This window comes from Dermacentor variabilis, chromosome 1, assembly GCF_050947875.1.
Source record: "Dermacentor variabilis isolate Ectoservices chromosome 1, ASM5094787v1, whole genome shotgun sequence".
Lineage (NCBI taxonomy): Eukaryota > Metazoa > Arthropoda > Arachnida > Ixodida > Ixodidae > Dermacentor > Dermacentor variabilis.
In genome coordinates, this window is record NC_134568.1 from 22,537,407 (window position 1) to 22,563,247 (window position 25,841).

Genomic DNA, 25,841 nt, shown 5'->3' on the forward strand with positions numbered 1-25,841 from the left:
ATAAAACTTGGGGTGCGTTATGCGTTCATCCCACGGTGTGAGAATATTATGCCGTGGTTCATCCTCTGCGCATGAGCAGCGTTCGGAAAAGATATAACATTTTCAAGCTCGCCCACTCTTATTGCCACTGTCCATTCAATTGGCAACTTTGAATTTAAATTGTGGGATTTCGCATATCCCCAAACTGTACAGTGGGTCATGAGGGACTCATTAGTACAGGACTCCGGATTAATTCTTACTATCGGACTTGAACGCGTACCCAGTACACAACACGACGTTTTTTGCTTGAAATCGGTTTCGCTTCATCCGTCCATCTTGCCCGTCCATCCATTCCTTTGTGCTGACGACGGCCGCTGTCGTCATGGACGTCAACTAACGACGAATTCTGTCGCCTTCTGGCAACCATGTCAACTGCAGCTTTACTGTAGCCACAGCGCGGGGACAACTACAACTTACCACAGTTTCCACGATTGTGATTTGAATCCATGTTACGGGAGCAATGTGCATTTTTGGAGTGAAGCGCATAAACCACGAGGCTAACGCTCAACAATGGGCGATAACTGTGAGGCTTTGCTCTGCACACAGAGTCTGAGAGCGGCGGAATTCAGCACGTGTTTTGGGAGGTCACAATAAGCAATACTGTACGAGGAGTACACATGTTATGTGTCTTGCATAGAAATTGCTCTTAACAACAAATCAGCCTCAAGTATTTAAAAAAACGCCGCCACTACCACTAGCCGGAAGTGACGCATGATCTATAGAACACGGGGCTCCTCGGCAACCCCCGAAATATGAAGCAGCGCCCGCGGCATGCTGAAAGTTCTACGAGCTAGGCAGGGTGCTAGGACTTAAGTCATATAGCGACAACCACCAGGTACAGGTGCTTTCTGCTTACGCTGAGAACAGGAAAACTATACAGCATTAAACCAGCCCTGTGGTTTTGCTAAAATGATTTCAGTGGTATATACTACTCATATATAACCGATTCCGCTAAACTGAAATTCGCTTGCAGTTGGCCTTTAACACAGCAGCTTTCCCCTCCCGACAGCCTAAACATTTGAGGGTAATATTTAAGGGTAACCTCCTATGTCACGCTGCCGGCGCGTCGGGCAGATTACGGGCTTCGACGTTGTGCCGCTAAAAGAGAGAAATAAAAAAAACATATGAATCTGGCTGTGTTCGCAAGTTCCGGAAATTTATTTCACTGAAGACCCCAGCGCAACCTCCATAGCAACACGCAAAAAAAAAAAAACCGCCGTAATGGCGTAGTGGCTTTGGCGTTGCGCTGCTAATATCGAGAGCGCGAGATTGAATCCCGGACGTGGCGGCCGCTTTTCACTGGAGCTGAAGTGCAAAAACGCCCGTGTACTGTGAATTGAGTGCACGTCAAAGAACCCAAGCCAGTAAAACTTATTCAGAAGTCCCCCACTACACCCTGTCTCATAATCATATCGTGGTTTTGGCACTTTACACCTCAGTGTTTAATTAAAATTTTTTTAGCAAAAAAGAAAGTAACATGACGCCCCAACATTGTCTGACTCAAATATATTAAAACAGTAAAACGTTCAACCACGTCCACAAAAATAAGCATGAGCCTTTGCTCAAAGGGCTGTGAACGAAAGGTTCCCATAAAGGTATATATTTCAACTAAATAAATCTAGCCTACTCAGACATGATAAATCTGAAAGGTCATCTCTCTCTGTTCATGTATACGTATTTCTAACTGCACAACATGCACTAATATGCCACAGAGAGCGCCCTAGGTTCTGTATCCCTTTCTTCGTCTTTCGCTTTTTTTGCGCTTCGAAAAATCCAATTATGATGTTTTACGTGCCAAAACCGCTTTCTGATTATGAAGCACGCGGTAGTGGAGGACTCTGGAAATTTTCACCACCTCGGTTTCTTTAACGTACACCTAAATCTAAGTACACAGATGTTTTCTCATTTCTCTCCCACAGAAATGCGGCCGCCGTGGGCGGGATTCGATCCCGCGACCTCGTGCTCAGCAGCCCAACACCATAGCCACTGAGCAACCACGGCGGGTTCTTGTGCTCCAAGTCTCGTTATCTTAGAGAAAGGAAGTTTCGTACACCGCAAAGAAAATGAGGTCGCAACCTGTTTATCTCATCCACCCTTTTCTTTCTGTAACAGAATTTACAGCTGTCATTTACTACTACATATTACTCGTTTGATATGCTTACTTTAAATTGACACATTTTTAGACGACCCCCCCCCCCTCCGCCTCTTACCCGTCCAATAACCGCTGGGTTCTTGTCAAGGTGGTGGGTGAGTGTGGTCAGCTGAGGATAAACCCGGAGAGCAAACATAAGATGGTGGTCTTCCCAGTGGAAGACTGCTTCTGTCGCAGTAAATGAGTGGAGAGCCGAAAGAATCGCAGAAGTTTTTCTAATGCGAAAGCATTATATGCCCCATTACGCGATAGTCCGTGGGCGCCGGCGTGACCGAAAGATGGTGCCTAATACGGCTGACATCCAAGAATAAAAACACTTCAAAAAACTGCTCGAATTGACGTCAAATTTCTCAAGAAGGTTCCAGCAAACATATTAAATCAATGGCTTTGACTGGAAAATGTGGTACATTTCAGTCTGGGGTGCGAATCGAACCCGGACCTCCGGGGGGCGAGATGAGCACGCTTACCCGACCCCACGGCGGACCTAGGGCTCCGGCTGACCAAAGGTGTGCCTAGTGCGGCGCCACGTCATAAGTATATAATATGAGTGCGTTCGTAGCATTCCGAGGCCTATACACGGTATAATGCTTCGCATTCCCACACGTCAGCAGTCTTAGGTGTTGTCTGCCAAACTTTTTTTTTTTGCGCTGCCATCAAAATGCGGCCACCACGACCGTTATGGAACCGACGACGTCGTACACAGCAGCACAACGCCATAGCCCGTGAGCTATGGTGGCGAATATAGTTGTTTTTAAAGGTGCAGCCAACGGCGAATAAAGAGTTTATGAAAAGCCTACGGGCGAGAAATTAACAATCGTTTGAAGACCACCGCTTTTCAGCGTTGCCGATAACCAGTTTCAGGCACCTTACGTTGCATTCTTTTTGTAATAAACTTGTCAGACAATTAGCTGTCTCCTCAAGGCCTCCGTCAGTCGACAGCACGAGACGGCTCTGTGCCACACGAGCACGATGTGTACGCAGAGGGCCTTCAGTGAAAAAAGTGTGGACCGCCTCCTTGTAGACCAAATGTATTCAGATAAGGACCTAAAGAGTTATGGGGTTTTCGCAGCGTTTTGGCACTAACTCGTTCAGTATAGCTCGTTGTAACTGCTGCGTCGACAGAGCAAATGAGTAGCTGCATAACCGTAGCCCAGTGGCTGCGACGTTGCGCTGCTGAGCTTGAGGTCGCAGCTGCAACTGCGGCCGCCGCATTCAGATGGATTCGGAATGTAAGAACGTTCGTGTACCGTGCACTTAGCGCACGTTAAAGAACTCTGGGTTGTCGAAATTACTCTGGTGACCCCCCCCCGCCACCAACTACGGCGTGCCTCACAATCAAAGCGTGGTTTTGGCCCCTAAAGCGCCATCATTTAATTTACGCGACATAACAGACGAACGAGCCAGCTGGGGCTATAGCACCAAAACGTCGAGATGTCCTGCTTGCACGTGATCATCGTCTGTGTCATGACGTCACGACATAGCATATGTCCTTATTTGGAGAAGAAACAGAAATCGACCGCAGAAAAACTATGCTATTGTAAATTCTTTAGTGCGTTCTGAGACTTGCGACTATTTCTTTCTGGGATTTCGAATTCCGCGACCTTAACTTATGGAGTAAAACAAATTGAAAGCAGGAAAAGTTATGCCAGTAACTCCTTTACAGTTTGGAGACGAACGAGCTGAGAGATAGGAAGAGGCATCCTTCCGTGGTCGGCTGATTCGCGTTCTTTTGTCAGCGGATCCGTTTCGAAAGCGCTCACGTGTACACTCACGGACGTCGTGCGCTCCTCCAATATCAGCGCCTGTTATTTCCGTGGAACATCGACTTTCCCCATGCGCAGGCACTGCATGCTCCTGCTCGTGAAACTGAATAATTTTATTTCCTTATTCAATTTTTATGATCAATAAAACGATTAATGCCGCTCGAGTTGCACCGGACTTTTACGCAGAAATATAGCAATTATTTAAGGGAAAGTGAGACATCCACCCAATCGTAGCAGTCGCTACAAAGGAAACCCCTACGAGTTCCTCGAAAGAAAAGCCTGGCAGTTGAAGAAAACTTCGTCCTGGTCAGGGACTCGAAGCCGGGACCACCGCCTTTCCGGGGCAGCCGCTCTACCATCTGGGCACCCAATCGTAGCAACTGCGACGATTGAGTGGATGTCTCATTTTCCCTTAATTATGTACTTCTTTCCACCTTGCGGGTTTTCCGCAGAACTATTACCTCAAACTCTCGCGTTTGCTTCGAGTTGTTGACAAATTTGACTGTGCCATTCCATCTGCTAGCCGCCTGGTTAGCTCAGATGGTAGAGCGGCTGCCCTGCAAAGACGGTGGTCCCGGATTCGAGCCTCCGGACCAGGACAAATTTTTTTTCAACTGCGAGGCTTTTCTTTCGAGGAACCCGTATGGATTTCCTTTGAAGCAACTGCTACAATTGGGTGGATGTCTCATTTTCCCTTAATTAATTACATCTCTCCACATTGCGAGTTTTCCGCAGTACTATTACGTCAGAGATATAGCTCAGGTATACAATAAAGATGAAGTTGTTAATCATTAATCTCGACTCTGACAGCTGCTGCTCGGCTTTAGAAAATTTCTTTTAGGAAGCGCTCTTCGAGGAGTCGGTCTTATTTCAACAGGTCTTCATGCGTCTCCTACCTTAACTATTAGGTCAAGTCAGAGTTCGGCCGCACGAAAGCTTCCGCCGCCGTCCAGGGTATTGTTCTTGATTTCAACAGCTTGACATGTTAATATGCCTTTTAATCTTACCATAATTTCCAATTTAGGCTGCATAAACCTATTTCTTTTCTGTTTGATCCGGAATGCCCGAGCTGATCCTTCGCTACAATTCTTATTAGGCATAATTTATTAATTTATTCATTATTCACACAATATATCGTATAATTTGGATTGACTATAAGTGTCACCGCTGGTCCACTGTAATTGACATGTTCCATAGATTAGCAAGCTAAAAAAGAACCAGGACAGAACAGGGGACGTATTCTGAAACGTTCGCCGCCGCGAAAGTTTCGCCCTGGCCACGCCTCCGCCGTTGCGGCGCGCGCTGAATGGCTGCTTTGACAAAACCGGAAATTCACTTGCGCCACCTGAATTTCCGATTTTGTCAAAGCAGCCATTCAGAGCGCGCCGCAACGGCGGAGGCGTGGCCAGGGCGAAACTTTCGCGGCGGCGAACGTTTCAGAATACGTCCCCAGAACATGCAATGAAAGCGGAAGCGCCGCAGCTGGGCAGTGGAATCTAAAGCAGTGTGACGGATGGCAATATTCGCATTCGCAACGTTTGCGTCAACGTCAGGGGCAGGCACTTGCCTCCAGGATGATTTCGCGCTCCGCCAACGCGGCAGTCAGAGCTTCTGTCCGCGATGCAAGACGGTGAAGGCAGGGCCGATTACTACGCGCTCGTATACACCGGGTGTATCAGCGAACACTTTCGTAAAAATTTTAAACATTGCCTGTTGTAGATATCACAATTCTAGTCCGTGAGCTGGTCTACTCGAATAGGTGCACATTACTAACACAATAAATTGAAATTCATAATCGAATAATTAACATAAATGCACTAATTAAGTTTTTGATTAATTACATTATGGCACATATTGCAATTTACAAATTCTAGCCGGCGAGTTCGCAAAGCGGATACACTTGGAACGAATTCTCATAATGACACCAGGGGCGCTATAACGCAAAGCTATTCCAAACTTTTCTGTTCCACTTCTGCAATCAGCCCTTCACGATTGGTCAAAACTTTTTTGGACCGCCCCCACTTCGCCTGTCTGTCAAAAGACGTCACGAAAACCGCGATAGCTCCACATCTGATATGACATGTACACACTGATTATCCATGATCGGACCGAACAAAAAAAAAATAGTTATTCCTCATTCGACGCCTTCTAGTCATTAACCCTCAGCCATTGGTCAAAAGGTTTCGGGCTGCACACACTTCACCTGACTTTCACGCAACCTTCACAAAACCGCAAAAACTCACCGCGTCAAAGTGACGTGCACGCGTCAAAAAATTCGTCAATATGCCGAACAAAACTATTTTTTTCTGAATAGCTCCACGCTGCCCCGTTCCGAAAGGAATAAAAGATGGCTGCCGCCGATCGCTCAGGCACTGGCTACTCGCACCTGCCGGGAGCGTGGGTTTATTTGCGTATAATAAAACTTTTTGCATGGCCATTTAACGTTTCGTGCACTGTCGGCATGTTTACAACGTCGCTCTGTCAACTCTTCTTTGCTGAGGATCCGTTTTAGCGGCAATCTTTACGTTCCGTTGCATGCCGCCGCGATTTGCGACCAGCCGCCGCAAGCTGCAACTGCAACCAACCTAAACCGAATTAAATTACTTCTGAAGAGAGCTATTCGTGCCATGGAAATGTGCCTTATTTACAACCACACAGCACCACTCTTTCAAAAACACGCGCTAACGAAGGCTACAGACATATACAGACTTTTGTGCAGTTATAAAAGTGCCGTCCAGGGAAGGCTTTTTACGTTTCTAGAACACGCTAATCTTATAGAACCTAACAATGTGCATCCTTTCCGCTACAGATCGCCATGGTACATACCTTTCTCGCGCACAACCCACGGTGAAGAACGAATTCAGCACACATTACCATCAACACTAAATTACATGAATCAAAGACACATCGACGTTTTAACCCTATCTCGTAAAACTATTTTTGAATTGTTCATGTGATCGACTTGATCAGCACGAAGTCAACTTTTTTTTTTTTTTGCTAACAACGTGCGCACTTATGTGACTGTTGAAAAAATTTTTCTGCTGTTTAATATTTCGAACGTTTCCTTGTACGAACTTGTAAAAACATTGTTTATGTTGCTTCCTTGATCCTGCGATTCGTGTTTGTTTGTTTGCTTGCACGTTTGTTTATTTCAACGGAGTGACCGGAGCCTAGTGTCATGTATTCTGGTATCTCTTTTGTGCATGGCGTTCGAGTTTCGGCAGTTCCTGTATTTCTTCTTTTACCATTTTATTATTACAATGGCGAAGCGCAAGTCTTCTGCTTTTTTATTCGATATGCTCAAATCAATGCTTATAATGATCGAACTATTGCCACTGGAATACATTGTATGCTTACTTAGGTTTTTACTATATTTTTCTACTTCTCTCTACGTTGTATAAGAATGTGTTTTTTTCTTCTTCTCTCTTTTGTCTTCTCCGCACGCTACCACTGATGTGTACTAGTGGCTGCGGCTTTGTCAAGCTGCGAATGTGCAGATTTTTTTCTCCAACCACCTTTTTTGTCGCTGTACATAGCGCGAAAAATAAACTTCCTTGATTGATTGTTTGAAGCTAAGTAGGGCAAAGTGGCCTAATCGCAGACGGCGCCACCACCCTCTTCATCCGGTTATATATTTCCAACGCGCTGGCTCGGCCCCATCGAACTCTTCTCCACTTGAGCGTGCTCCTCGCCTCGTGTCAACCTATTCGATAAGAAAAACTGCTCAATGTAGACAATACTATTCGCTTTGAAAGCAAAAAAAAAAAGTGACCTCCTTTAAACGAGGAGTACGTTTGATTGGGCTTTTCAAAGAACGCTGCGGGTTGCCTCCCGAAGCTTGCGTCACTGGTTGCGTAAATATGACGTCTGGACATTGTAATAAAAACTGACTGGAATAGTTTTACGTTATAGGGACCCAGTTTCGAGATAATGATTGCGTTCCAGTTAATTTTGTGGTTTAATACATAAAACTATGTTTTAAGAAAGTAAGAGGAACGACACTGCATTTTTACTGTAAGTTTAACGGTGTATATCTCGCAATTGGCGTCATCCACACAATTCATTTCAAGTGGATACGCCTTGCAGTATCACGGGCTAGAATTTGTAAATTGGAACACGTGCCTTAAGGTAATTAGTTCAAAACTTAATTAGTGAACGCTAAGAAAGGCTGCACTGCGCGGCGCAAACTAGTCCTTCAGATTAGCGGAACGGAGCAAAACGCTTACGCTAACATATACATATAGGGCGCCATCTAGATGTAAAAAACACAAAGTACTGGCAAGGCAAATCCATAAAAAATGTCAAGCTAATCCAATGCTTACTGCACCACTTATTGAGAACGCATCTCGAAAACAAGGCCCATATGTCGCCAGTGCGCCGCTGCTGAAGCATCATCACACAAACCTAAAGCAAATACGAGCATTAGTGGGTAACGTATGTGCCGAACGGTGCAGGCCGACGTCCCGATGGTTCCGAAGCGGGCAGCTCTCACTTCGACTGGCGCTGCCATGTTGCCGTGTTCAACGCTAAATCCCGAAAATATCGTGGGTACGTAAGTGATCCAGCACCGTTTACGTACAATATGGAGCACGCCACGCTGACACTAACGCAAACACCTTGCGTTTGCTGCTCTACGCTATACTAAAGCTGTCTTGTGTGTCCAAGTCCACGTTCAGCAATGCAAAAAGATACAGCCGGGTGCACAAATTCAAAGTAAAAAAAACTTTATTCCAAATGTCGTCAAACTGATGCGCTCGGGCCGATCGAGCGTTGCCGTTCGGATGGCCTCAGTGATACCGTCGAGACACGTTTGATGGGCCTGGCTGGTCTTCTTGGGTTTCCTCCCACTGGGCAGTAGCTTGCGGGGAGCTCACGTTGGGCGTCGGTGCCGTGCTCTCGCGATTGACTCCTGAGCGACGGTGCCAGGTAGAGCTGCCCGCGGAGATCCCCTTCAGTGCGGGCGTGAAACTGCAAGTACAAATGTTCGGAGTATGAGATGTGACAACCGTTTCACCGGGATTATGGGTTGATTGGGCAATTACTAGCTATCTGCGCGAAGAGCAATCGAGAGCTTATTTCTGCGGGCACAGTCGCGAGCGATTGTGCCAGTAACGACAGAAGAGAGCCAAGTTTAAACGTTTCAACACGTCGTGTGAAGAAGGCGCGTGTGTCTCCGTAACGATGACAGGTCACCATGTGCGGACTTCGTTTCGGAGAGCAGAATTCGCGCACGCCCATACGGCCATTAAAGCAGGCACGTGCCTGATCTCAAGCACGCCCCCAGACTGCAGTATATTGGGAAATAATCGCGGTATATATCGCGCAAAGGTAGCAGTTGCCACCCGACAGCTCCGCTGCTAATTGCCTGCACTCGATTCCGGTGTGCTTTACAATGTTCAAAGCAGTAGCCACGCTCAGCAGGTTTATGTAGGCTTATACTGCGGTGCTATGCAGGATGCGCCGAGTTTCTCGTTCGCAGGAGTTTTACCCTAGTTTGCTCGATGGCAGTCAGTGAACGGAGATAGCATATGGAACGCGCAAAAACAGTAGGCAAAAAAAAAAGTTGAGAAAAAGTCGCGTATGACAAAATGAGTGCAGTCTGCGTGGCATACTGCTTCTATGTTTCAAGCACAGAAGGCTGCGCAGCGAAACGCGCCAGTGATTGTTATACACGTATCATTGCAATTTACCGATATCGTGACTGTTCGGCTGTCTATCTGCACACTTGCCGTGAGCCGCTTGCCACGCCTTTCTGGGGCCCGTCAAGCGGCTACCTCCTCTTTCGGGCATTGTCGTTCTATCCTCCGTCGAATGCGAACAGGGCACATGCGGCGCATTCTTGCGCCGGCACTTTCCATCATTCGAATAAAATAAAATACAACAAATACAATAACAAACATTTCCTTTCTTAAAGAATGTTTCTCGTTTTGAATGCTATAACTTTCTGATGACAAGCGGATATCATTATTTTCTTCACATTTATTAGACCCTTAAAGGCCCCAGAGGGGCATTACCTAAGGGAGGGGGGGGGGGGGGCATCAGTCAGTACACCAGTAAGCATGATCAGCGCAAAGTGAAATAACAATTTGCGTAGAAATGTTACCAGAGAAAACTTGTACGTACAGGGTAGTCGTTTATGAAGGGGCATACGCGAGTGCGTGGCCTGTGCTCTGCGGAGGCTGCTTAGAAGGAGACTTGTCGCGACCTTATGACTTGTCGGTGAACCTCGCTGTCTGAGCTGAGCAACGCGGTCTCCGAATGCTCCGCGTTCGTATGTGTGTTGTTTAGCCCCTGCACTATGTTGACTATGTTGGGGCAGACACAAAATCTGGGCTTGCCCCAACATAGTCAAGATTCAGACTACAGAGTTCATTTAATAGGCGTTTGTGTGCAACGTGGTCAAATGATTTTGAGAGTTTGAAACGAGGAGTCTAAGTTTAACTGGAGGTCAGTGATGAATTCGAAAAGCTGAGTCTCGCAAGACAAACCAGGTCGGAAGCCGTATTGATTCTTAAAGAAGAAACGGTTACTTTCAAGGTAATCGGTAACATGCGAGTAAATAATGTGCTCGAGAATTTTGCAGGCAATGCATGTGAGCGAAATAGGGCGTTAATTTCATGGGTTACAACGTTCACCCTATTTCAGTACTGCTGCTACATTGACTATTTTCGAGTCGTCTGATATCCTGCCTTCCTAAAGTTATTGAGCAAATAAAATGCACAATATGTGGCTTGTTATAAAACCAGTGGATTTTAGAATTTTTGAAGTGATGTTATCAGGTCCGACGGCGCTTGATATATTAAGTTCGTTAATAACTCTCACGTTTCCCTCAGTGGTCATTGTAATAGGTGGTATCTGGGGAGAGACATCTCTAGGTAAAAAAGGAGTATTGTTGGTACGTTCTTCAGTAAAAACCAAGGAAAAATAGAAGTTCATTAGGTCAGAAAGTTGCTGAAGCGGTATTGATGAGCCATCAGGGTTTGTCATGGAAATGCTATGCGATAAATTCTTTGGGTTTATGATATTCCAAAACTTTTTAGGCTTATCTCGGATATTCTTGGGTAGATCCTAGGGATAATACTTTCTTTTAGCTTTTTCCCGCATACTGGTGTATTCTCTGAGGCAAGTGAACTATCGATTCCATTTTATAGCGAAGGTGTTTTTTGTTAAGCGGAAATGACGTTCTTTTCTTTTTCGAAAGTTTTCCAAGATTATTAGTATACTAAGGATGACCGGTCCCACAATGAACAGACACGAGGGGGACGTATTCATCGATTAATGTTAATACCTTCTGTTTATACAATGACCAGTTTTGTTCGACGCTTCTTGTGCAAGACGGAACTGGAAATTTTTTTTAGTTCAGAATTGATTGCCTGAAGGTTGGCTTTGTTATAGCCCGTATAAGCTTCTTTTGGGGTTGGTGATTGGCAAGGGGAATCGACAGATTAAATAATAAGGTACGGTGGTCACTGAAGACATCTATTCATGTAGGTGGCTGAATGAGATCGGGTTGTGATGCGAGGACAAGATCAAGGATATTGGTTTTGCGAGTGGGAGCGTTAATAATCTAGGTCCGACTGAAGAGGAGAGAGAGTTCAATGAAATCTTTAGATAGTCCTGTAGGTGCTGTCAGGTTAACCCAATCTATATCGGGAAGATTGAAGTCTCCCCACAGAAAGAAATTAGCGAGACGAAACCGGCTGATTAAATAATTTAACAGAGAGTGCAGTTCACGAAGAAAAGCATGCTCGCAGTCAAGTGGTCGGTAAGCAGTGATGAATATATTATTTCCTGACAGTATCGGCACATTAATACAAAGTACTTCACAAACTGATATTAAATGCGATATTGTATGAGTGCAAGTGAGACTAAAACAAGAATGCCCCCGCCTGTTTTCCCAACCCTGTCCCGTCGATAAATTGTAAAAGAGCCACGGGTATGCAGAAATTCGTTATATTGAACAGCTTGGTTGAGCCAAGACTCAGTGAAAATAGCTACGTCCGTGTTTTGATCTACTAGGAGCGTTTCCACAAGATATTTCTTTTTTTTTTGGCAGATAGCTACCCACAATATAGACACCGTGTGATAAGAAATGGGTGCCGAAGGTTGAGTTAGGTTAGGTGGTTAGTATGGCGAAGCACGTGGGGACTGCTATTGCTTTATTCCAATAACAGTTTCATTAAGCATCTTACTTGAACTGCCTACTTTCCATGAAGGGCTTCTAGAACTTGATTCGAAAGGAACAGTTTTTTTCCCGAGCAAACAGGTAAAGTTTCTTCCGGGCTAGTCGAACAGAAGAAGAATAATCTTTTCGTATTTGGAAAGGGCAGCCCTTAAGGTTGGAATTTTGCACTTTTTGCCGCGAGTGCGACAATGAGGCAAAAGCTTCCACGCGTGTACGTTCTAAAGGGTCTCACGCACGAGGAAGTTCATACGTGGAGCAGTCGCCAGGTGCGCTGCAGTGCTATTCTCAATAAAGTCAGTCATGACAATGATCTGACCGTTTCCTGTCAATTAGGAGAATGATACAACGCAGCGCTGTGGTATGGTTGTTCACCGCCGGAGCTTCACTGAGGCTATTAAGGCCGCCGCTTTACCAACTAAGAACGGCGTACACTCTAGCCACAGAGACGGGAGCAACGGCTGTCGTTGCAAAATCTCGGTACGGTATTCTGGGTCAGCAGTGACCCAACACAGTGAAGATGTACCAGTTTATCTGGGTGCGCGGAGCTTCCGCGACGCATTGCGAAGAGGAGCGTACTGCCCAGCAACACAATTTTGCCAGTGAAGGCGCCTCTGTGCGCATGTACGCATATTTGAGTATGTGGTGCGCTCTAAGGTGCTTGCCGATTGCCTCTGCTGGAGCATACAGCGATCACAGATGGATATCGTAACGACACCATCGAAATCGAATTTTGGCAGGCGAGGGTACTTGTGTGCAGCTATGAAATGAGGCTTCCAGCGGAGGAAGGTGTTGGAAATGTTTAGTGTGCAGTGCTTGTGATGAAGAAATGTCATCGCACTGGGTCTAGAAAAGCGAGTGATTCTCGACGCTGACCATGTTTGCGACACTGCGGCTCCGATACATCACCGATGACACAGGAGCCTTCTCACACGGCAGCTGCGATACGTTGTCGTTGGAGAACACTACGCACGCCTCAGCACCGTCGTCCACCACGGCGCATCGACGCCTTGCAAGCAGCTACAGTAACGTGCCGATAATTATTTGCTGTGCTCTACGTCGCCACAGTGCAGGCAAGGGAACCGTGTTGTGGGGCCATCACATCCCGAAAAGATATATGCATAAGCCAGCGACAGTCGACGCTTTGTTTTCGATAGCGGTGCTGAGTACATCGCCAATCACAGTGCATTGTGCGTGTTTTATTTAGGCTGTCAAGATATGCATCTCACCTCAGCACGGCGTCGCTGTTGCCGAAAAATAAGTTAGGCGTAGCCCAAACGTGGTGGGTGCGCGCACAATAGTTACACGCCTCGTGCATGACATGACCTATGGTTTTAATTGACAGGCGAACTCGTGCCAAACTCGTGCCAAACTTGTACACCGCGATCCCCCCCCCCCTCCCCGAGTTGAACTCGTGAACATGGCGGCGGCAGCAGCAGCCTGCGTCATCGCATCAGCGGCTGCAAGCGTCAATATGACTGTCTGGACCCATTCACTACATGACCGACCTAGTTTCAGCGTCAGCTTCGCCTTTTAAAAACGTCAGTGCGCTGGCTGTGTGACCAGTTAGGCGAAGACGCACAGACAGTGTGGTAGGCAAATTACGCTTTCTGAGCACAGATTGCTGTGACCGGGCTGCGGAGGAAGAGTGCGTGCGAACGCTCCGGCTCGCTCCGGCTCGCTCCGGCTTCCAGAAGTATATGTTGCTGGGTTTGTCGGTTCATATTGCTGAGTAAGGAAGGACAGAAGGAGAGCAAGGGGAGGCTTCAAGCGCTGTGCGTCCATCGCGCCCTAGCGCCAAGCCAGGTCCGGCGGCGTCATTGGAGTACTGGGGCACCTGCAAGGACCTGCGGTTCAACCAGGACCAAGCAACATGCGAATGCGATGTGGTCACATTATGTAGGAAGACTCATAATGGAAGCTGGGCTGCCTTCGGGTGCAACAGATGCTGAAAGCAGTTGCCGAAATTTACACGGTACCGTTTCACTGCACAGGAAGAGAAGGGAGTTACGTCGCCAACACGGACCGCCTCGGCCGTACGAACGTCAACCTCTGCAGGCGGCAACTGCTTTGGCTCGCGTACTGCGTGAGCAAAAGCGTATACGTGTGGCTGTTGAAGGAGATTACCGGCGACTTGTTTCCTCTGTCGGAGCACGCCATCACCGACTGGACGGACTATGTACATGTAGTCGTAAGGGACGAGCTGCTGGCGCGACCTCCACTCGGTGGTCCCGGAAAGGTAGCGCAAATTGACGAGTGCATTCTTCGCGGCAAGCAAAAGTACAAGCGAGGCTGCCTGATGCAGGGTGTCATATCGCTCCGCCGAGCCGTCAAAATTGCGGCGGTGTTACAGATCGGGGACCATGGATCTTCGGCATGCCTTTCTAGCTAATGTTTGGTCGCCATCCCACTCTGCCTTTTGACACCTTGCTACCTTCGGTGTCGCGACCTACCGCGGAATACGTCCATGAGGCCGCTGGTCGAGTTCGTATGGCTCGCCAGATTGCCTGTGATCGACTTACAGTGGCTCAGGCTACACAAAAGACTCTCTACGACAGTCGCCACCGGAACCTTCAGTTCTCTCCCGGAAATATCGTTCTGCTGTGGACTTCAAGTCACCATGTCGGCCTGTCCGAATAACTTCTGTCACGCTATACCGGGCCCTGCTGGGTATTGCGATGATTAGGTCAATTAAATTACGAAATCACCCCTGTTAAAGACATGCCGTCCTCGTCCCAGCTACGAACTGTTGTCGTCCACGTGTCCCGTTTAAAACCGTACTGTTCAGCTAGTTCGCCATCATTATAAGAAGCATCGGGACGGCGCTCCAGCCCCAGGGGGTTATGTTACGGTGCATTTGGACAGAACTGTGCTGTCAAGAGGAAGACGAAGAAGAAGGGGTAGGATGTCTTCTGGAGCTGCGGCCGTTGTACCAGGCTGCGCGATAACGACTAACTTTTCCACGTGTAAATAGTTGTTAATATATTCGTGCATCGGGCTTCCTCTTCGTAACAATATTTAAGTATCCATCACGACATCGCGGTTTTTTGCTTTTTTCACAAATACGTTTATAGCGCCAGTCTTGTTACTTTATGTCTGTCTAGCCCATATTGCACGTAACGCAGGTTACATAATCATGTCAGCTTCATGCGCATCATCAAAGCACCCATGCGTCATTCGCCTCTAAAATGACCTCCCAGATTTCGACGTCGCCAAATCAGACAATCGAAAAGTTAGCCAGCATCTAAGCACGCACTTAAAGAGGTAATATAGATCAGTAGCTTTTGTTGGTTCATTTTGTTATGTGTCTTCAATGTTTATTTACGTTGTTCAACGTGGAACAGCCATGCCCACTGTACATCAAGTTTTCTTTCTGTTTCCGTATTAACTGAGTTCTCTTATCATTTTTTAACATGCATCTTCAGATAGCGCTGGGATCTTCTGTCGTGTTCTCACCTGAAATTTGTTTATTTCTGTCTTTATTTTGTCTGTATTTTTACTTATGTCTATAATCGCATACGGCGCAGTTTATTCTAATTTTGTTCGCTTTTTTTTTTTTTTGCTCTGTATTAGCCCCATTTACCGAGTCCACCAAGCAGATGCACGTAAGGTATGCTTTGAATAAAACAAAATGACAGTCGTGATTCGCAAGCTATTTTCCTAAACTGTTCTTGCAGGTCGTGAAGCATAGATGCGATGATCCCTCTTGTCTTTCAGGTAATGCTTGTTTTCTGGTCGAACATCTCTTTCTCGTAATGCATCGCGGGCCATTCCGTCTAGATTATGTCTATTTGGAAGATCCTGTGCGGCAGCAGCATCAGACTGCACGCCTGCCTCGTCTAGGTCTGTGACACTCAGAAAAGCACGAACTGCTTTAACGGCTTGTCAACGCCCCGCTCGACAACATAAGTCTTGCGCAGAGGCTTTCATCGCTCCACTGAACATTTGACAGCCATGGGAGTTGTGTGAGTTGAATGTCCAAAAGAGTACCCGAACACAGTTGAGATCTCCTCGGGAGTTAACCTGTTTCTCCAATCCGGCCATTTCAATGCACGGCACTAAACATTGCGTGTACCGGGTGTTTCACGTAACTTGAATCAGAGTTTTAATGTAGAGTGGTCTGTCTTTAACTTAGACAGATGAGGCCGACAGAGTAGCGCTTGCAGCAGTCTTGAGTTATTCAGACCATATCTTGTGAAGTGCAATTCGTTAGGTAAATTATTTTGTGTAATTTTGCTAAATATATGTTTGCTTTAGGGCATCAGTCATAGTTGAATGTTGTAGCGTGTCATCAGAAAAACCTCATAAAGTTGTTTTTGTGAAGTTATGTTTTCCGTGTGTGTGTTTCTTTCTCTTTTTTTTTCGGACTCTAAAGAATTGAAGTGAAGAAAGCCCGTGAATTATTTTTAAAAGTGGCATTACTGCGCTTTTGCACGTTTACCGTATTTTCGCGATTCTAAGCACCCCCCGATTCTAAGCACCCCCCCCCCCCCCCCTCTATTTTCGCGAGAAAATTGGGAAAAAACTTTGCATGCGATTCTAAGCACCCCCCTATTTGTTAGGAAGAGCGTGTAGCCAAGGCCGCCAAGCGCACTTGCTCACTCTGTCATCGAGCCGGAGCCGTCGGAGTCCCGAGGTGCCACGGAGTCCGCGGCGCGAGTACGCCGTCCAGCCGGACTGTACGGCGAAAGCTGCAGAAATCGTCCCCATCAACCATGGCAAAGTGGATTTCGGACGCGTGGAAGTGGGTCCAAGTGGACGTTGTGGTCAAATCATTTAAGAAGTGCTCGATCCCGAACCACTTCGACGGAACGGAAGACGACCTGCTGGTGGGATACCGAGAGCGGCGGATCAAGCGGTGCGACGAACTCGAGTGGCAGTGGTAGTAACTGAGCATCCGACACAAGCGGTGGGATCACTGTCTGCACCGATTTTTCTTTTGAATGTTTGCAAAATGAAATGTTACTTCTCGCACCCGTCTCGTCGTGATATCGCAGCGAAAAGAGGGAGGGGGGGTCATTCTAGATTTTTCGAATCTAAGCACCCCCCCCCCCCCTCGCTATGGGCATCGCGATCATGAAAGAAAGGGGGTGCTTAGAATCGAGTAAATACGGTAGATCACAGCCCTCTGAATTGCGTTTCGAAAGAACGAAGCCTGCACGCCAAAAAAGTAAGAACGACGGAACCCGTCTCACGATTACTTTAGACGGTAATGCGTTTAGCACTGAATCAATATAGCGATACAACGTATTCTTACCATTGAAGCTAGTTTTGTACGAGGCATCTACTGCATCGGGACTCCTTTCGCGCTTCTCCACAGTAAGATACAACTTTAAAAAACAGCAGTTGGCAACCAAGGCATACGGACAGCGCGGGGTTGTAACTCCGCCAGCCAATCACAGAAGCAAACAAAATCGTCGTCATGCAACCATTTCAAAATGGCGTCGCGTACTTGATACCTCCGGAGCGTCTACTGTTCTTGAAGAGTGTTTTCATCGGCGGAAGCGATAAGGTGGGCAGTAGGCATGGACAGAGTGTATGGTGTCTGAGCATTTCAATCTTCAAAAGTCAGCGATACAGTTCATTTCACTGCTGACCTCGTTTTACTCATGAATCTTCACCGCCAACCGAAGTGAAACTTGACAATAAATAGTTTGAGCGAAGCAAGCGTTTTATTTCAGTTTAATAAACAATTTGGCTTTCAGCGTTCCACTATAGTAGACGAATGAAAACGTACAAAATTACGCACTTATAATTTTATTTTTCTGGTTACCGCCTTATTTCGGTAACACGGAAAGTTTGAAGTATGAACTATTTGCAGCCTCGCGGAGGAACAGTGGCTGGTGGTTACGAGGGCGAGGCCGGGGCTTTGCTGCAGCCTTGAGTTGTATCCGACTATAGAACACTTGACGCCATCTAGCGCCGCCGCCGCGAAGCCCGCGCGTGGCCTCCGAAATTCATGGAGCACCGGCGCGCGCTGACGCTCAGAAATGCGTCATGCGCACGTGCGCTTCTTTCTTAGGATGCCTGAATGGTCTCTCCCTCTCCGCCTCTCCATGCAGGGTGGGTACATTCTCTGACGGGGTACTCGCCATCTCGACCGCTTTATCCAGACGGCCGTCGCCATTGCGGATCTCACCTTGCAAGGCGACGGGTGCGAGGAAGGAGCTGCGGACGCTTCGTCGCTCCATTTTTCAGCGAAATGGCTGGCTGCTGCGTGCGCATGTGCACGAACAATTCCAACAATGGTTGGAAACCTTAGCGCTTTCCGACAGAGCCCGAGAGAAAGCTGCAGTGGATCGTGGAGATTGGGCGGGACCTCGCCGACATTCTATCAAAAAGCAAACAAGAGCGCGGAGAAGTGGAGACGACTGTCATCGGTGACTCTGAAATTTTATTAATCGAAAAACTCGAAATAAATAAATTCAACATCCTATTGTATATCGGCACCTTCAGGACGCTGCCAGCTTTCGCAGGATGTGAGCACTGTGTTTAGTGCAACCGAGGAAGCATTGTGTTCTTTGAGCTGAATAAGGTTCTGATTTTTGCAAGGAGGTTATTCTCAGCGAAAATGGTGATTGTCAGAGCGATACAAGGCACAGCGTCCATGAGGCGGAATGCGTCAGTGATGATTCGATCGGGCGCTTTTATGCTTAGTAAAGCAACGAACGGGACTAGTTGGTGGACGTTCATGATTATATTGCGTTTAGTGTTACACTGACGAACATAAGGGGCAAGACGTGGACGTATGCCTTGTCCCTTATAAACCACCCACTGTTTAATACTGTTAAAGAACACGCTTATATACAAGGAGATGTGGCGCGGGGGAGGAGGGGGGTGAGATATGAAAAGATATGACAAGGTGAGCACATGTGATGATACTTTGGGCCGGAAATACATCGTTCACTTGCGCCCATATCAAGGAAGTTCAAAAATGCAGGCCTATGACAGTAGCAACGTGGATATTACTCTATTTCACTTCCTACCTTCCTAGAGATCTAGAAGTTTTTTTTTTCCCTCTGAATTGCCGAGCAAAAAAAAGCACAAGTTTCATTTATGTGAACGCAGTTTCACACTCTCCATCAACTTAAAGAGAAAAACAGTGATCTGATAAGCCATGACGCTCCCTCCGTTAAGATTTCTCAGAGCTACGAGGGTGCGCACCATAGCTCGTGAAATAAAGCAAGGTTTAGACTGTGTGAGATGGATCCCAAGCGCACAGTGAGAAACACAATACCGAGCGTCTGACAGGTTGCGCAGCCACCGAGGAGTCCACTGAGGAGAAGCTGCGCTGAGAGGTGACAGCGTGCGACAGCGAAATTAATGTAGTTTAAGCCTGCAAACAGTCTATGAGCAGAGACGTGCATATTCTGACCCGTCTCTTTTGCGCGGCATGCCTTCAGTTGCAAAAAAAAAAAAAAAAAAACATGCTATACGCGAGCGCCGGCAGTGCGCTCAGTATATCTAATGGCGGACGTAGTAGCAGACGACGCGGTTGTCCCCACCCTCTACAGCGCGGCTGTGAGGGAGAGGCCATTCAGGCACCCTATTCTTTCTAGACATGATGCGCCATCTAGTGACACTGCCGAGAAGTCCATACATGGCCTCCGGGACGAGAAGCGTGGCGCGGCGGTGCCTGCGAAGGCTTTTAATTTTTCCCTGCAGGCTTGCCGCACACTCAGTGGCACTGACCCAGTGACCCAAGTTGGCGAGAAGTCCATTGAAGAACGGCACATATCCGGTGCTTACATAACGCAGCTCGCTAAAGCGCTGGTGCCGCAGGTGTCAAAGCGGCACGTATACCAACGGCATTTGTGGAGCAGCTTGCTAATGCGTCCGGTTGCTGCCCCGGAGGTACAATTGTGACGTGGGTATGATTCCGTTCATCATCAGAGGAACTTAAGTGATCCTTTTTGTCATTGTAGAACGGCACATTCCCAGTGGCGTATACAAAGTTATATATATATATATATATATATATATATATATATATATATATATATATATATATATATATATATATATATATATAAGCACAGCCTTGGGAACTATGCACAAAGGGAAGGCAGCTGGGGACGATCAGGTCACCGCATATTTGTTGAAGGATGGTGGGCGGATTGTTCTATAAAAAGTGGCCACCCTGTATACGCAATGCCTCATGACCTCGAGCGTACCGGAATCTTGAAAGAACGCCAACATAATCTTAATCCATAGGAAAAGGGACGCCAAAGACTTGAAAAATTATAGACGGATCAGCTTACTGTCCCTTGCCTACAAAGTATTTACTAAGGTAATCACAAATAGAATCAAGAACACCTTAGACTTCTGTCAACCAAAGGACCAGGCAGGATTTTGTCAAGGCTACTCAACAATAGACCATATTCACACTATCGACCAGGTGATAGAGAAATGTGCGGAATATAACCAACCCTTATATACAGCTTTCATTGATTACGAGAAAGCGTTTGATTCAGTCGAAACCTCAGCAATCATGCAGGCATTACGGAATCAGGGTGTAGACGAGCCATGTGTAAAAATAGTGGAAGATATCTATAGCGGCTCCACAGCCACCGTAGTCCTCCATAAATAAAGCAACAAAATCCCAATAAAGAAGGGCGTCAGGCAGGGTGATACGATCTCTTCAATGATATTCACAGCGTGTTTACAGGAGGTATTCAGAGACCTGTATTCGGAAGAATTGGGGATATGAGTTAATGGAGAATGCTTTAGTAACTTGCGATTCGCTGATGATATTGCCTTGCTTAGTAACTCAGGGGGCCAATTGCAACGCATGCTCACTGACCTGCATAGGCAAATCAGAAGGGTGGGTCTAAAATTAATCTGCAGAAAACTAAAGTAATGTTTAACAGTCTGGGAATAAAACAGCAGTTTATGATAGGTAGCGAGGCACTGGAAGTGGTAAGGGAATACGTCTACTTAGGGCAGGTACTGACCGCGGATCCGGATGATGAGACTGAAATAATCAGAAGAATGCGAATGGGCTGGTGTGCGTTTGGCAGGCATTCTCAGATCATGAACAGCAGATTGCCATTATCCCTCAAGAGAAAAGTGTAAAACAGCTGTGTCTTACCAGTACTCACCTACGGGGCAGAAACCTGGAGGCTTACAAAAAGGGTTCTGCTTAAATTGAGGACGACGCAATGAGCTATGGAAAGAAAATGCTGGGTGTAACGTTAAGAGGGGATAAGAAGAGAGTAGATTGGGTGAGGGAACAAACGCGAGTTAGTGACATCTTAGTTGAAATCAAGAAAAAGAAATGGGGGACATGGGCAGGGCATCTAATGAGGAGGGAAGATAACCAATGGTCATAAGGGTTACGTACTGGATTCCAAGAGAAGAGAAGCGTAGCAGGGGGCAGCAGAAAGTAAGGTGGACGGATGAGATTAAGAAGTTTGCAGGGACGACATGGCCACAATTAGCACAAGACCGGGGTAGTTGGAGAAGTATGGGAGCGGCCTTTGCCCTGCAGTGGGCGTAGCTCGAAGATTTGATTGCTGAAGTGACGGCGTTATATCAGTGTATACAAGACCTCATAGTAGGAAACAGTTCGATTTCACAGCCTGTGCGCTCTCGGTGGTGAAATCTTCCTTCGTGTAATTGTCGCATACTTGGCTATCACTAATACTGCTTCGCCTTGCCGGCGAAACTGCAGTATCTCTCTCCCACTCTCTCTTTCTTTTTCTATGAGTCCGAGTATAAAAGCGCTGCGGCGCATGAGTGCTATTGATTCTGATTTCGAGTGAATCCGGCTTGCCGTTGTTTCGGTTACTGGACGAATTATACAGTGTTCCCCAACTATCATGCACCAAGACTTAAAAAAGAGCAGTTGCGTTACTGGAAGAAAACCTAGTGCATATTGTTTTCGTTACAGTGGATAGCTGCCAGTAATTCTTTCGGTATTGAGATTCAATCCCGCAATTGCAATTAATTATCTAACTCGAGAAGTACTGTCGTAACTATCAAAGTCTCAATGAGGCACCCCAAAATGACATCTAACTGCGGTGTTTTCAGTGACGAAATAATTGCGTACAATCTTTTCCGACTGGCAAAGAAACCTCTCGAAATATGAAAAATACCTGGTGAGTGCGTTCTCACCCGCATCATAAAGCAGCGCTCTCAGATAACCTTATTGAAAGCAACTGCACTGCCTGTCGCAAACACGAAGAGACAGCGCATCACCTTGATAACGGTACGGAACGAGCATCGACAGCAGGTTCCGCGGCCTCGCAACTATTCCTTCCTCTCATTCTTACGTTACACTTATTACCCGTCTCTCAAGGCCGACTGATCCCATTGATAACAAAAGCCCCTTGATAACGCGGCCGAAACGCCGCTCTCATCACGCTTGAAATCAGAAAAGCAAGGTATACTAGGCACAGAAGGTTTTAAAATCCTGGCTTTGCTCGCACCGCATCGAAAGAGTGGGCGCGAAGCTAATTTCGCGCCAGAAAGTTGCTTCGGACCAAAGCCAAATTAAAGTGACCATTTTATTTTTCATGAAAGTGGGTACACGTGCTGCAAAAAGAGGTTCGTGTCGAAAAATGAAAGCGAAATAAACAGACCGGGAAGCGACCAACGGTAGAGAAAGGGCAAAAACGATGCGTTCACGAAAGTAAATATAGCACTTCTAAATGAGCAGAACTGTCTGCAAAAAAAAAAAGAAAAAAAATGAACAATCAGATTTCAGTGTGTATTATCTATGAATTCGTAAGCTCCGTTGAACACCAGGTGCTGCCTAGAGAACATGTTCGAATAGGTCTCCTTTTGTAGCTACACAGTACTGAGTCCACTTTATCACATCTTCAGTGGCTTTCTTGATCGCCGACGCTGGGATTCTACGGCAGACGTCCGTTATCCTTGCCTTGAACTAATCTGACGTCCGTCTCGATCATATAAGCACGATATTTCACATAACCTCAAAGAATGAAATCTAGTGGAGAGAGGTCAGATGACCTAGCCGGCCAATTCACAGGCCCGTAGCTTCCAATCTATTGCGCATGAAAGTCGCATCCAGCCAGTTTATTGCTCGGCTGCTGCTGTATGCTGGTGTTCCATATTGCTGATACCACAGAAGTGGAAGAAGTGACTTCGCTGAGAAACTCATCCCCCACTCCAACGATTTCGTCCACGTAAGGCTGTCCAGCCAGTGTGTCATCAAAGGTGGGGCCGATTTTAGCACCGGCCTAAATTACGAACCACACATTGAGCGACCACTCCTACTGGTGCCTCCAATAGTGTGTATTATGCAAATTTGCCTAGGCGTTTCTGCGAAAATTGGCTTCATCTGTGCACATGATGTTGCTCAAAAAGTCTGGCGACTCATCGGCTTTTGTGAGGACCCAATTCGAGAAATCTAGACGATTCTACAGGTACCTATCTTCCAAGCACTGGTGCTGGTTAAGGTGGTACGGTGGAAAGGCCGTCATTTAGAATCCTCCAAACTGATGACTTGGAAATTGGTACCTGGGCAGCCACGTCCCCGCATGCTAGCATGAGGGTTTGAGGCCATAAATGCTAGAACATCCGTGCGTAGGCTAGGACTCAATGATGGAGTCCTAGCGAAAGTATGACTCAAAGCCGTGCACGTCCGCGCCAACAACAATGTAGTAAGCTATTAGCCCTAATAAAATTTAAAGTGAAAGGGTCGACACAAGTCAAAATAAACCTCAAATGGTGCCGGTGACAAAGCTCTGATAATGGAGCTCTGGGTGTGTGAGTGTGTGGGGAGGCGGCTTTGGCAACGCCGGGGGGGGGGGTTGCCAGCCCCCCTGGGAAATTCCGGAGGGGGTACCTCCGCCCCCCCCCCCGTTGCTGGCGCCTATGCCGTCTTCATATTTGTTCAGAGCATTGAGGAAGAAAATGAAATAGGAGGAATCATTCCATCTCGCAGCCAGCCTTGGCAAGCCAACTCTCCGTGAAGCCATTCCCTTCACTTTTTCCCTTGAAAAGTTTGCCCAACACGTGACGTTAAAGACTGCGTGTTCACTGAGAATGTTTGGTTCCCGGTAGTTCTTTATTCGTTGAGGCACTCGTTCGGCTGCTCTGCGTCAGCCTGCCCCCTCCCCCACACCCCACACCCCGCTTCTAAAGCGAGAGCACCAAACCCTACACCGCGGTATGACGTGTCGATCCCGTTGTCAGCCGACTCGTTTGGCTTCAATCAAGTTGGACGATGCTCCCTTCTAGTTCCTTCCTTCCTCCGTGGTTCTGAAGATTAAAATCCGTGGCGGTTCTAAATGATAAGCCATAGGCCTCCGCTAAACACGCATGCGAACACGCTCTTCGGATTTCGACGTGCATGCGGGCTTCGCTTTATTGAAATACGATTGAGAGGGCTGCAATTCCATACGTATCCCGACTCCCCCACTACGGCGTGCCTCATAATCACTGGTGGTTCTGACACGTAAGCCCTCGGAATTTAACTTTCTTTTTTTTAATTCAGACACGCAATCTCGCAGTGACGTCACGTTTCGCGAGCTTGCTACAGAGCGCGGAGAAAAGAAGATAAAAATTAACGCCATGAAAACAATATTATTAGCTGTTCCTCAGCGCGCTCAACGACTACCCAAATGCGACTTATTCTCTGGAACAAATATTTAAAAAGTTGCTCAATGAAATGTAACTGATTAGCTGACAGTTCGCGATGCAAAATTCATTTATTTGAGCCAATCAAGACGACTACACACAATACGCCGTTAGTTTCATTCGTCGGATGTGTAGCACTCTATTTCTTAAGGTTTGGTTCAGGCTCCACTGATACACTCGGTAGGAATAGATGTGCATAGAGTGATTTATTACAAATAAAACGTTGATGAGTTGGCCTGAACCACTCCGTTCTAAGGGGGGAAGGCAGCTTCCTAACATTGGGCGAAGTGCGAAAGGAGAAAGTGACGATGATGACATTTAGGGTACAAAACTACATGCGCACGAATAAAAAGAAGAAAGAACTTGAAAGCACTTCTTTTACAATGACCTTCATGACCTGATGAGCATAATATTTCGGCAACGGACACAAAAGGGAACTTTTGGAAAGTACGATAGTTGGTTGTCGACTCGTGCGACAGATGCACTCACTGTCTCTCACGAACACAGCGCGCACGCGCAAAACACGTCGAGGCTGTCCCGCACGGCCGGTTAGGCGGTAATAGTGGTGAATAAAGCGCACGCCAAGTCTATATGCAAGGGGCACGTAGTCGCTAATGCCGTCGCTGTGTACAGGCGTTATGAATGCCGTTCTGAGGAACTTAAGGAGAAAATTCCTGGAGGCGCTTGTCATCAGCTTCCGGCTGCCTTCTAGGCGAAAATTCAGTACATTATACGGTGTTGGCGGTCCGTACTTGCGACAGAGGGACGTGGGTGGGATCAGCGGCAGCCTGCGAACTTCCTAAGGTGACCACACCAGCGCTAATCATCTGCCGTTATCGACTGAGTTTCCATTCCCCTTGCATCCATTCTGTAACTCTAACAGTCGACTGGTAATCTGTTCCACGCACTATACATGGCCCGCGCAAATGTCATTTCTTCCTTGTAATCTCGGATTATATAGGCTATCCCTGTTAGCGCTCGAACCTACACCGCTGCATTCCTGCTCTCTGATAGTAAGAAAGAAGAACACGCGTAAGGTACTGTACTTCTAACAACTATTCCAGGGATAATAAATCCAACCGCAACCACAAACTACGTT

At 46.9% G+C, this 25,841-nt stretch overlaps 1 protein-coding gene across 3 annotated transcripts in view; it reads right to left on the reverse strand.

Moving 5' to 3' along the window:
* Positions 1-8,653: 8,653 nt before the first annotated feature.
* The window catches only part of LOC142570355 (uncharacterized), a 48,402-nt gene continuing 31,214 nt past the window's right edge, over positions 8,654-25,841 (reverse strand). For all 3 annotated transcript variants that reach the window (XM_075678759.1, XM_075678746.1, XM_075678752.1), the window contains exon 6: positions 8,654-8,922. In XM_075678759.1, the coding sequence (XP_075534874.1) occupies positions 8,742-8,922 (181 nt within the window). In that variant the 3' untranslated portion in view covers positions 8,654-8,741. The remainder of the gene's footprint in view (positions 8,923-25,841) is intronic.